The sequence below is a fragment of the Fragaria vesca genome, unplaced genomic scaffold, assembly GCF_000184155.1.
Source record: "Fragaria vesca subsp. vesca unplaced genomic scaffold, FraVesHawaii_1.0 scf0512988, whole genome shotgun sequence".
In the NCBI taxonomy this organism is placed as follows: domain Eukaryota; kingdom Viridiplantae; phylum Streptophyta; class Magnoliopsida; order Rosales; family Rosaceae; genus Fragaria; species Fragaria vesca.
The window spans coordinates 23,400-37,601 of NW_004443405.1; the positions used below are offsets into that span (position 1 = coordinate 23,400).

At 35.2% G+C, this 14,202-nt stretch overlaps 1 protein-coding gene across 1 annotated transcript in view; it reads right to left on the minus strand.

Moving 5' to 3' along the window:
• Nucleotides 1-14,202, minus strand: part of LOC101305714 (putative L-type lectin-domain containing receptor kinase V.1-like) — a 26,105-nt gene that overhangs the window by 4,870 nt on the left and 7,033 nt on the right. Inside the window, exons 2-10 of the mRNA XM_004309568.1 lie at nucleotides 9,959-10,012; nucleotides 9,492-9,533; nucleotides 7,032-7,090; nucleotides 4,050-4,225; nucleotides 3,845-3,940; nucleotides 3,661-3,756; nucleotides 3,355-3,451; nucleotides 1,629-1,686; nucleotides 1,123-1,175 (exon numbers count right to left, since the gene is read on the minus strand). Coding sequence (XP_004309616.1) covers nucleotides 1,123-1,175; nucleotides 1,629-1,686; nucleotides 3,355-3,451; nucleotides 3,661-3,756; nucleotides 3,845-3,940; nucleotides 4,050-4,225; nucleotides 7,032-7,090; nucleotides 9,492-9,533; nucleotides 9,959-10,012 — 731 coding nt within the window. The remainder of the gene's footprint in view (nucleotides 1-1,122; nucleotides 1,176-1,628; nucleotides 1,687-3,354; nucleotides 3,452-3,660; nucleotides 3,757-3,844; nucleotides 3,941-4,049; nucleotides 4,226-7,031; nucleotides 7,091-9,491; nucleotides 9,534-9,958; nucleotides 10,013-14,202) is intronic.

The following is a 14,202-nucleotide window of genomic DNA, read 5'->3' on the forward strand; positions in this document are numbered from 1 at the left end:
AAAAGAAAAAAAAAAAGTAGAACAATAAATTCCATGAAGGCGCATCTAACAAAAAGAAAAATATGGAAAATCATGAAATCCGATGAATGAATTTTTAACCTCTTTGTCACACAGTAGCTTTGCTAAGTAGCTCTTTCAACCTCTTGCAATTCCATCATTTAGAATTGCTGGATTTGGTAGCTCTTTCAACCTCTTCTATGCTCTTTTTTTTTTGTGTAAACTGTGCTCCCAAGTGTCTTGGACAAATCAATCTGCATAATTATGTGGAAGATGCAGGGTCATTTATCATTCTTGCAGTTTTTAATGTATGTCATACTGAGGAAATCTTATAATGATTTCCACATCAGTTAGTTGCAAGTGGTTGGTCCTCTACATCAGTCCTATTTGTCTGAGAGTCGAAATTAAACAAACGCAGATTAGAGTCTGGTAAAGCCTAGGGGTGACGAAGGCGCAGAAGCAATCAAATAGACAGGAAAAAAAACAGAAAGAAGTTAAGCGCACTACCTAAATTTGTTTGAGATGAAAAGGTTGATCTTCTTGGATGGCGTAAGCTCCTTAATCCAAGTAGTCTGGCTTCTATAGAAGAAAGAGTTGACAGCAAACATCTTTGGAAGAAAATGAATGCCTTTCTGTAGCTGAAGCTTGGGCTTTTCTAAATCTCAGGCACTGCTCACAAAACTTATACAATGAAATAACAGTAGACATGTGAGTTGATCTTATCATGATTGCTCATAAAACCCATTTATATATATATATATAAACCAATGTCAATTTTGCATTCCTTTTATAGTGTAAGAAGCTACCCTCGATTTTTCAATTCAAGAAAATGCCAGAGTAAAAACAATAAGAAAGTAGATCCTTACACTGGTTGACTGTAAGAGAAACCAATCGATTGATATAACTAAAAACACATATTGCTGCTTTCCATGTTACATGCACAGTAATATAATTAGAAGCGCTGAACTAAAAAGTAATGTAATTAATATACCTTTTCAGATTTGATATGCCAAGAATGATCCAAAAGTTTTCACCAGCAAAAAGGATGCACATTGAGATTTTTTCTAAAACATTGTGCATCTCACACTGAAGGCATGTAAATTGCAGTCTATGAATTGGATATACCTGTGACGCAGACCACTTTTAAACACTTCTTTTCAAGCAACAACAGCTTGTACCTGAAGCAACGCATATAGAAAAAGATGATAAGCATAAGACCATAAACAACTATAAGCGCACTTTAACAGTTAAGGAAAATTAACAATATCATTTCCATAGGGTTTTTACATCTGATGAAACTTCTACCCTAAGATTGGGTAATGTAAGTCATACAGAAAAGCTGAAAACTAAATAACTCGATGCAACAAAGCAGGTTTTTTTTTCACTTCTTGTTTTTCGCTGACAGTTTTTTCTTCACTTTCATGACACAAAGAAATGAATATTCAATGCAGAACCTCAATTCATTACTATCAATATAATAAACTAATTGAGCTCACATCAATACTTATATCTAATTGAAATCTTTATTAGACCAACGCATACTTTATAAAAGCAAAATTGGAACATAAATCAGATAAAAAAAAAAAATAACAGAGTTCTAACAATACTCATCTTTACTGCACCCTTGTCACCAATCTGTCAAACCTCTAGTCTTTGCTTGAGCCACACAGCTTCCCCAAAAGTACCAACCTGAGTATACAAACACGAATTACATTTAAAGGATTGGCCATTTATAGATATAATCACACTGAATTAAAGACCTAAAGTAGATTGGCCATTTATAAGGACATCTAGTATAATAACCGCACTATCTGTTACAAACTAAATTCATTTAGTAGATGCTCATTTGTTATAATTCATATAAGATCCCAAACCCTAAAAGAAATATGAAATTCACCAAATTAAGTGAAATAGAAGGTTCCCACTTATGTAATATAGAAAATAAAGATGGATTCACAAACAACACAGAAATCATATTCTTGAAATTTCTTTAATATCAAAACTACAACTCCCATCAATCCACTGATTAAGTCAAGGTTATCGATCAAGTCCTGCTCTATCTTATACAGCCACAAAACACATAACTAAATACCTTCAGGTGAAAGGCGGAATGAATGAGGCCAAGACTGTTTACTAAAATCAGATCAAATGCAATGCAACGGGCGCTCCAATAAATATACGCTGTGGATTGGATAAAACAAATCCAAATTTCATAAAACCGAAAGAACAGAGAGAAATTCCACATCCTCATAAGTAAAGTACTATTACAACTGTAAAACATATCATGCTCCATGCAGATACGATAGGTATGTCAAGGAAATCAAAAGCCAACAATGGACATCCCGTTGGCTTCCAAATGAAAAATTTGTCCTCAAAATGAGCTATTGACGTAAATATTGCGAAAACAATGGTAAGAACAGGTAAATTTCCGGGGAAGTTTCTCCATGGAGAATTGGACGCACCCGGGGAAAAAAAAAAGGTATATAAGAAAGATAATATTTGTTTAGAATTTTTACACGTTTAGTACGTGATTGATGGTATGCATGTCACTTTGATGTAGTAGACAACATACGGCCATGAAACATTATTGAATCCCGAACTCAGACCCAAGCTTTTTTTAAAACACAGACAGGAAGATGACCAAAACACAAACAAAACATCATAATCAATTTCAAATTGAAATGCAGAAGTCCAAAACCCGCTACGTTTAAACGCACCAACCTTGAAATCAGTTTATCATTTACTATATCACTGAGCATGTCTTTTACAATTGATTCATTCTCCTAATGGTTCAAAAAATCATGTGTACGTCATATTTGTTCTAACCATTAGTAGCCATAGTCCAGCTCAATCTTCAATAGTGCTTGTCTTTGTATGTTTAACAGTTGTCGTGCAAAAATGAAACTGTTTAGCTCATAATCAAAGCGATATATATTTTTTCATGATCATAATTAGGAAAATGCACATGTGAAGATTAAATGTCTTGTATTTATTCAGCTAAGTGTAGGCATTGTTCTTTTAAGAGACAAAAAAACAAAAATGAACTATAGTTTTCTCCCAGCCTTGCAAACTTTCATTTAAATATGCAGACTTGAAAAGTCTAATAGAACTTATTTAACTTAAAAAGATAATTAGCCAGCTAAAAGCATTTAAAACAATAGGATAACAATGCCTATGTTTGAAAAGATAATGACTGCCGAAGATCAAAGCAATTGAGCTAGTACTTACATTCACCATCTTTAGTTTCCAGCCAGGTCCAGTTATGGATAGAACCAAATGAAAAGGTTAAGAAATACGGAGACATTAGAGCACATAAAAGCACTGGTTTTCAAAACACTATCTTGTCTTTTAACATACCCATCTCAGGAGGGAGGTAATCAAGAGTGCCACACATGGTCTGACTGCGATTGAATGTATGCACTAACCACCCCAAATCTGCTATCTTGAGTTCACCCTGACATTAGAAATCCACATTGACATGATAAGCAATAAGTATGCATCAATAAGTCGTAAAAAGGATACACATAACAGCATAGTAAGGTATTCAGCACCTGTTGACCAATGAGAAGGTATTAGAAATCCACATTGACATGATAAGCAATAAGTATGCATCAATAAGTCGTAAAAAGGATACACATAACAGCATAGTAAGGTATTCAGCACCTGTTGACCAATGAGAAGGTTTTCTGGTTTGATATCTAGATAAATTAAGTGCTTTCCTTGACAGTATACAAGGGCTCGGGCCAATGATGCAACATACTGCAAAAACCTCGTATGAAAAAAAACATCAAAATTTCTATTCTATAAACAGTCAAGGGAATGAATTCGACACTACAAAAAAACTTACAGTGGCTGCACGTCTTTCACTAAAGTATTTACACTTCTGGAGTTCCTTGTATAGTTCACCTTTGGCGGCATATTCCAATATCAAATAAACTCGTTTCTGTAATAATCAAAATTCCACTGCTTGTGATTGACTCATACCATAGTGGTTCCATTAACTAGGAGATGTTCAATTTGGTGCAAACATAAACCACCTATGTGCAGTATGCCTGATCATAAAAGTAGCCATAAAGACGTAGAATATTGGGATGGCGAACCTGACTTTGTATTTCAACTTCCGGGCGAAGCTGATGCTCAACCTGAGATTGTTGCAACAGGTTCTTGAAGAGGACTTTGAGTGCCACTTTGTGATTGCTCTGTTTCAGGCATAGATACAGATCAAGAACTGTGTACACACACCAGTAAAAACAGGTTAACAGAGAGATACAACACCACGATGATGCATAGCAAACACTCATTCCCAACTTAAAATTGCAAAAGGACATTCCACATCATTTGATAATAAAGCACGTTATACACAAATCTCATCCCCTCTCTACATTTCTAGAGAAAAGTTTACAAAAATCAGTATATCATCAACATCTGATCACCTATATAGGATAATCAGTGCAGTTCCTATCATCAACCGCAATAGAAGATCAACTCCATAAACCAATTTAAGACCAGCTCTTTATATTCACAAACTTTCCAAAACAAACACGCAATTTATAACCAATGCACATTGCACTATCAACGCCATATATAATCTGAACCCACAAAAACCCACCAAAAATTGAAAAGCAGCATGCTTTAGTACAATAACGATTGGATCAAACACACCTTATAAACCCCAACGTAATTCTAATTAAACACTTGCTTTGAAAGAAAACATATCAATAATTATACCTGTAACCCGAAAACGCAGAACTACCTTCCCTATTGAATTTTCCCCTTTTCGGAACTACAAATCGAATTAGAAAGAAAGTCCTCGAAAACTACCTCATCGGCTACTGCCGGAAAAACTGCTCCTTCGTGGGAATCGATCGCAGGATTCCGGCCACTTGCCAAAAATTGGCCATGACCTCCTCGTATTCTTCAAAACACCAAGTTCTCGATAAACAACACCCACAACAACGATTTCAGCCACAACTAAACTCAATAACCGCAACACAATAACAACATAACCGATCAAAACGTAATCCTTACCTCCAATCCGCTCACCACTCGAACCCAGCAACCTCTCCTTGCCGGAGATCGACCTGCAGCCCTCTGCCTCTCACTGTCCCGACCAGAAAAATTCCATCTGCTACCAAACTCCAACCACCTCCTCCACTCGGCCGCTGGGTTTGTCAAGAAGTAACCTTGCTCGTCGGAACATGGAGGAGAGGCCGGAATCGTCAAGAACTCAGTCGCCGGAGATACACCGTGAAAACCCAAAAACAGAAGAAAAGGGGTTACGAATCAAAAGATTAAAGACATGGAATCGAAGAAAAAGGGAGGAGAAGAACCCTACCCCTCGCTGTCGCCGTCGGAGCTCGCCGGAAAACCACGAACACAGTCGTGCTTCAGCTGCTTCGATCTCCCTCTATGATGGTTGTATATCGAATCGGTGGGCAGGAGGAAGTAAAGAAGAGAGAGGCAAGTTGAACGACGGTCGCCGATCGTCCAGCGCCGGTCCGACGGCGGCGGAGGAGCCCTGAGCTGGGTGGCGTCGCTCTCCCTCTCTCTGTGGGCAGGTCTCTCTCTCTCGACAGAAAACAGCAAAGGCAGAGAGGTTAGGGTTTTTACCCAATATACCTAGAACCAATGGCCCAGATTAGAGAATGCAAATGGAGGGCTGAGATGAAAAACACTTATGGACCTACCAATTGGTTTCCTCAAATAAAAAACCAATACCGGAATTGGTCTGTTAATGATAAGGCTCTTGATCCGTGCATGCAAAATGAGAACCCCTTCATTCATTCTATTCGATGTGTGCAGAGGATTAGGAACTTCCCAAATCTAGTCCCACGAATCCATGTTGGGGAAAATTTATATTGGGCTCTTTGCATTCAAACACCAAATTTCATGCCACCAAAAAAAACTCAAATGAAAACACAATAAAAATTCAAGTGCAAACGCAAAAGCCAATAAAGTTGATAACAACATCAAGAATATACCTGAGAAACAAACAAATTGGATCCTGCCCAAAATCAATCAAACTTGACCAGGCACATGTTAACAAATCCTCCATAGATTTTCACTCAAAAGATATCTCATCGGCTACACCGAAAATGAAAAAAAAAATATGGATAGAACCAAAAGAAGAGGATAAGAAATATTGAGACATTAGAGCTTGAACTTTATTTGAATCACATAACACAGTTATGGGAACAAATTAAACCCTGGACAAAGAGCAATATTAGAATTGATGTCGTCGATATTGAGGAATAAAATTAATATCAACTGAACCTTTACTCTGACTCATAACATACTCCTTTATTTTCCTGCACTATAAAGCCAATGAAAATATCAAACACACTAGAACCACAGTTTGATCTAATTGAACGAACCCAAGAATGTAATGGATAAAAGAAACAGCAAACTCATAAATTCTTGCCTTGATCTCACTGTGTGACAGGAAGTTTCTTGAGTTATGAAATATCAATCTCATGCCTTCAATCTCTAGAAAGAAAACAAAAACTACTTAAGCTTCTGTGTTGATTTCACAAAACAGATTCACACATAGAGAATGCCTCTTACCCTACAATGTAATTATATGGATAGGCCAAGTTCTGTGGCGCATTGATATCTAGTTATGTTAAGGCGTCCCAATTGAACAAACAGAAATTACTAAAACATTAGATTCCAGATCAATATTCAATGCAGTTAAATAGCAAGGGAAAAAAAATACAAAGAACAGGCTATGCAAGCTACACCTACATAAACACTCATTCTTCTTCAATTTGTGTAGCCTTAAATAAATCGGTAATCTACCATGTATACAGTCTTGAGAGCATGATTCAGTAAATTAATAAATCAGCAGACACTAAAAAAAGCACATAGCTCATGACCATGCAGTCATATCTACCACAGCTTTTAAGAGAATATATAGAAGTGTAACAGCTACATTGGCAAGCAACATGCACCCAGTTAATGGAAAAACAGGTAGAAAGCTCAATGTAACTTTAGGCCTTCAGCTTCTAGTATACAAAGGAGCTGGAACAACGTACCTGGAAATGAAGCTGTATCTAAGAGCTCAATGTTCCCGGAATTAGCTACATGTCCAAATCTGTAAGAAACAAAAACAAAAGAACAAACAGTTACATAACTCACTGTAAATAAAACTATACAAACTTCTTTCCAAAAGTTAAACCCGAATGCATACATGCACGAAAAGAGGAATGCAATATAATGTACAATACCAAAATGAAGAATAACAACAGAAGATCTTTGCTGCATAAAACTGTTTGCATGTTTTTGTACAAAAATAGCAGACAGCATGAGTATATATGGTTGCACAAAAATCTTATGCAACTAAATTAGCAAATAAAATGCAGGTTAGAGAAAAAGCAAACTCACCTTTTGATATGGTCATTCTTCCGACACTAAGGAACCCAATTCCCTACCAATCAATCAATAAAACCAAAAGAAAGATAGTAAAATAATAAGAAATAATCTAAAATAAACGATAAGCCTTTTGTAGTGAAATTAAGCTTAGAGGAGTGTTGCTTACTTTCGAAAGGAGAGACTATTCTCCCCTGTCTCCTTCACTCATAGGCTTTCTCTCCGTGTCGAGCAGACAACCAAAACCCAAAGACGCCTTGGAACAAACCTCCTAAAGATCCAATTCCCTGATGAATTTCTCTGATTCCTAAAGTAGAAATAACAAAATCCAAAACATTGAAAACATGAATATGAATCTTTATTCAAGTTATGTGGAGTACAGAGTAACATGGCAATTCAGAGTAACATGCAGATGATTCAATCTAGCTATATTTCTCGTCTTGCAGAACAACCACAACACACCTAATTTTGGCTGAAGTGAAATTTTGCAACACATGCTAATATCCTATTAGTAACTCCAGCCGCGCGGATTCGTATACATGAGAACCTAACTTAGTATTAAACAGAAGGAAAAAAACACAGGAATTGGTTTTGCAGCAACTTCAACTTAAACCGTTAGTTAAAAAAAAAAAAAAAGTAAAGAAGAAAGACCGAATACAAAATGCCCCTACCCAGAAGTTTAACATACTTAGATGCACAAACCAGAGAAGAAAGAAACACCTTCTGCACTCAAATTTCCCAAAAATCGAATCGAAAGATAACCATATTAACGGATTCCTAATCGAAACATAACCATATTAACGGATTCCTATACATGAGAGCACCTAGTTTACCCGAAGCACTGTATCAAAACAAAACGCAAAGCCCATGTCTTCACATCAGTTCCCAAATTCTGAAAACCTAAATCCAAATTACCTCCCCGACAAACCTCGATTACAGCACGCAGAGCCACAGAATCTGAAAACGTAAGAACAATCGATCAGAAAAGAGAGAAGTCAATTCATAGTTGGTGATATACTGATATACATTCTACTCCCTCACCTTATAAAGCAGGAAAAACCATGAATGATGATAAGCCAATTGAGTATGGTAACACTGTAAAACACACAATTCAAACCATAAAGCTGAGCCACAAAGAAACAATAACATTGTAGGCAAAGTTGAAAGAAAAGATCTACATTTTAGAATAGCTGCAAAGAGAATAAGCAAGTCTGAATCTAGAACTAAAAAAAAAAAAAACCAAAATGTGCAATTAATCAAAAACATGATTATTGAGGATTTTCAACTGGAACTGTGGCCATATGCATAAAATACATGAGCAGTGGAATACCTACTGAATCTTTTTGGCTTCAAATCAAAGAGGATTCCCAATACCACCAACTTGTAACTACACACACAGCAGAAATACTACCATGTTCGTTAAGTTTAACTTATCTATACATCTATACATAATGCAAGCCTAGTTAATCTGTGTATGTTAACCTGTATTGAAAAGTATACTTTATACTCTATAGCAATATGCAAGTCCAATGGCATTCCTCATTTCTTTACTTCTCTGTGCCCATCATAAAGTATATGTATCCACAATGCAAGTCTAATCACATTTTGATCATCATTTTCTTCTCTTTGCCAATTATTAAGTAGACTTCTCTTTGCCTAAACTCTAATCAGACCAAATGGATTGCAGCACACAATACAAACTAATCCATACAGATTATAAATGTCATCAACAACCGAGTTTAATTTTAGCTACAAATTCCAAACTACTATTGGCAAGTAACACTGTTTTGGATGGCTACTATCAAATTGTAAACTGAAACTATAATCCAAGAAATTCATGAAACATGGAAAGACAATTTAATAGGCATTATCTATCCGTAAAAATTTCCCAAACTGCAGTCCTTCTCAACCTTAACAAAGAACTTTATAACATTTTAATTCTGAAGCATTTTACTTTACCATGATAATGCCATGCCTTAGAGTCAGGTAAATGTCGTTACGGTATCACTCAGGTAAATTGAGCACGCAACCCTTTGAATAAGACGTGCAAACAAAAAGAATAAACACAAATGGTTTTGGCTCTTGATAGCCTAGTGTTGCAGTGGTTGCTCTTGTGGTATTATTACCTAAGTAGTTTTCCTGCCTCAATAAGATCAGTAAGCCTTTCCCTATTGACAAATAAAGTCCAGCAGTCAGCTTCATACTGTCCGAAAATTGCAGGCACATTGTGAAATTTTTAGAAATTTACCTTTGCAATTGTGAAAACTCATACCTAGAAGCTCTGACCTTTGCAATAGTAAAATTTTTGAAGGATCAGATTTCATATTCTATTTTTTTCTATGACATCATCACCTGCAAATAAAAAATGAAGTATATAGTGGACTTCAGTGTTAAGCCAACAGAATGAAGACAAAGAAAAAAACCATCTGAAGTTCAACATTTAGAAAAAAAAAATATACATGAACAAAAGGAAATAGAGATAACAATAATATCTACCATTGATATGCAAGACCTAGCACTTATAATTATAGACTTTTCAGCTGTGCAATTTACAATGTATATTGATAGCATGATTGAAGTGAGGAAACCTTACCAATCTGGATCAGTCTTAAACTCTTTGTCAAAGTCATATTCAATGCACTGTGTGCTGCAAAATCCAGTAACCACTTAAGACAAAAGAAATGCAACTGTAAAAATCAGCAGAGTTGTAGAGTTTAGTGCATATATAAATGATATGCACATTAATCATCCAAATTTAGTACCAATCAAGAGCGATCGGTACCCTAAAAACATCAACTGTACATAAAAGCATAGAGATATTCATTGTAATTGTAAGCTAAAAAATATTAATCATTTGATAATGAAGAGCGAATCAAATATAAAGAAACTGACCATATTACATATTTTTCTGATAAAGATAGTTTTTAGTTGCGTGGATATTAACCAAATGCAGTTATAGATCAAATATTCATAAAAATTACGCTGACCTTCAATTCCACTTTATACTTTGATTCCAAGGACTCATACCATGTGGAAGCACCAACTGTTTATAAGGTATCTCAAGCCTTGAAAACGCATACTTGATTTCTCATTATACAAAGCCGATCTCGATTTTCTCACGACGTGGTTGTTTCAGAATCCAAACCAAACCCAGCAACTGAACAGCATAAACTTCATAACTGAAAAGAAACAATGAAAAAGAGTTCTGATGCTGAAGATACATATCAAAGTCTCCCAAAACAAAATAAAATAAGAGCAATTCCTACAAAATTATATATCCGGATGCACAAACCCAAGAAAAATAGAAGTTTACCTTGTGCATTCAAATAGCCAAAAAATCGAATCAAAAGAGATAACTACCATATTAAGCGATTCCTAACCCTAAACCCTAAACTCAGAATTCAGTAGGTTTTGGACGAATTATGCGGATAGGACCGATAGATCCAATGTCATTGTCTAACACTGAGAACCTTCTCTTTAAGGCCTATACATATAGCAAAAAAATATCTAGTGAGATGAATTATGGGGTGAGCTGTCAATATGAAGATTCATTTCAAAAACTGTGTTATACTCCTTGTTTGGATCCGGAGGGTTGGCTTTGCTCCCATATAGACCGAGTTGATGAGGATGGTGCACCCTAAGTATCAACTGTAAACCCGACACCCTGAAATACAAGGGACAACTATCAGAGCCTGAATCCCAAAGATAACATTGAAAAGATAGTGACTGCTGAAGATCAAAGCAATTGAGCTAGTACTTACATTCACCATCTTTAGTTTCCAGCCGGGTCCAATTATCTCTCCAATTTAGTATTCGGGTGAAGAAGCAAAGAAAGAAAGAAACGAAAATCAGATTGAAACTCAGAAAGAAAGAAATACAGTTTTCTTTATTTGAGTATATTGCATGTAAACTGTAATTTTACCTGATAAACTGCTAAAAAATGAAAATCAAATCAGCAAGCTATATATTGGAATTCGGTGCAATCGATCATTGAGGTCCTAGACTGCAGAACAAACAAAAGCCGAATTAGCTCAAATCAGGTAATGGGAACGGTTATCCTTCTTGAAATGATAAGCTCAATCTCAAACAGTATAAAAACCATACAAAAATGGAATGAAAAAATTTGAAAATTCAAAAGCACTCAACTTATCTATTCGATCTGGGCAGAGGATTGGGAACTTCCCAAATCTATAGTCCCACGAATCCATCTTGGGGAAAATTTATATTGCACTCTTTGCATTCAAACACCAAATTTCATGCCACCAAAAAAAAAATTCAAATGAAAACACAATAAAAATTCAAGTGCAAACGTAAAAGCCAATAAAGTTGATAACAACATCAAGAATATACCTGAGAAACTAACAAATTGGATCCCGCCCAAAATCAATCAAACTCGACCAGGCACATGTTAACAAATCCTCCATAGATTTTCACTTAAAGATATCTCAACGGCTCTACACCGAAAATGAAAAAAAAATATGGATAGAACAAAAATAAGAGAATAAGAAATACAGAGACATTAGAGCTGCTCAAAATATGGACAAATATGAACAAAATGGTCTTCAATGGTGGGATATTTTTTTTTACCAAGATCAAAGGCCAAAGCAGTTTGAACTCTATTTGAATCACATAACACAGTTATGGGAACAAATTAAACCCTAGACAAAGAGCAATATTAGAATTGATGTCGTCGATATTGAGGAAAAAAATTAATTTCAACTGAACCTTTACTCTGACTCAGAACATACTCCTTTATTTTCCTGCACATGAAAATACCAAACACATTAGAACCACAGTTTGATCTAATTGAACGAACCCAAAAGATTGAAATCCTTGATCTAACTAGAAAAATATAAAAATCCAAGCAAATACCAAATACAGATGTGACAAAATATGATTTTTTTCACTCACCTTGATCCAACACACCGGATTGAAACCTTTGGAGCTAATACTGGCATTCATCACCATTGCCAGTTTCCAGCTAGCTCCAATTATCTCTTCAATTTTGTGATTGCTTTTGGTAAATCAAAAATCAGTGACCTGCACACAACTTCAATGATAAAAAAACGGTGATTTAAATCGTTGTGTTTGGCCCTTATACACAAAGTCTGATAGTTATAGAAGATCAATTTCAAATTGCATGCAACTTTATAAAAGAAATCATCAAAATTTTGCAGAACCCCAAATGTAAAGACATTAGTTTTATATCAAATAACATTGTAGGCAAAGTTGAAAGAAAAGACATACATAAAGGCTGCAACTGCAAAACATATTAACAGGGTAAGGAGTAACCTCTAAGGATTTTTTTTTAAGCTTCGATTTGAAAAGCTGCTTGCTAACCGACTCCATAAAATCCCAAAACAAAACTAAGAGGCTGAGGAATTAATTCCCATAAATACAGTACTTGTCATAAACAATCTTCTAATTTAAAAGAGTTTAAAATTAGAAAAGAATATATAGAAGTAATGTCAATCTTAATTCAGTACAGGTAAAAGCTTCGATTAGCATTTAGGTACTCAACTTTAATGGATCTCCTGCTAGATATTCACCAAAAATTGCAAGCCTCTATGTTTCAATTACAACTTTCAGTCTTCCCTACATAAACAAAGAACAGAAGAGTTATTGACAGGAAAAAGAAAATGTCATCAATTTCTATTCACCACTCATTCCGTATTCATCAAGAAGACACTAACAATCACTTTTCAGTTTGGGATGTCAACCAAATTTATATGGACAGCATTTACGTACATAAGTTCAACGGAATACACCGAAAAATTGCAGCCGTCTGCTATTTCAATAGAAACTTCTCATCCTCCCTATATAAACAGAGAAAATACGAGTTAAAGAATTTAACAAAAAGGAACTTCATCAATTTAGTACTCGTGTTCAAAAAACAAAAGAAAAAACAGCATCAATCACTACAAAAAAGAAAGATTAATAAGACTGAACTCTCTACTTCCTTAATAATTACACACCGGTTCCTCCAGTTTTGCCACAGACACCAATCAGCTCATTTTACTTTTTAAAAAAAAAATAATCCAGTGTCAATAACTTAATATCATTTGATATCATATGAGCCTTTTGTTCAGGCACAATTTGCACTACAGAAAGCAATTGGAAACCAATCCATTCCATTGTCAATGGTACCTTCCAGAACCACTTAAATAAAAAAAGAGCAAACAAAAGATAGAGAATCAGTATACCTAGAAAAAAAAAATGCAACACAAAATGATTTACAAAGTACTAAGAAAAACTCTGCATCACTGAAACCCTAAATCAATTTAAAGTGAATTTTCAAGAAAGTCTTCCAACACATAATCCTTTAAGTAAAGAAAAGTGCACGCAATCAAGACATAATACCCAGTGCAGATTAGAAACCCAGAATTCACTCCATATCTCAATACCCAGTGAAGATTACAATATATATATATATATATATAAAGAAGGGAAGGAATCAAACGAATGAACAGAAAAGAAGATTCATCAATCCAGTATTCTGAATTTTTATAGAAGAAAATAAAAAAATAAAAACTAAAAATAGAAAAAAGCACAATCACCTACTATAGAAAAAGAAAGATCAATAAAACTAATATCCCAACTCGGAATTGAAAACCCACATCTCACAAATCAATAACCCAGAAACTCACTGCGAAAAAAGATGTCTGAATCAAACCCAATATCCCAACCCTAAACCCCCGAAACCCTAAAATCAATTCAAGAAACATAGTACCCAATTAGAAACCCAGAATTCAATCCATATCTCAATAGCACAAATTGAAGCCAAACAGAAGAGAGAGAGAGAGAGAGAGAGAGAGAGAGAGAGAGAGAGAGAGAGAG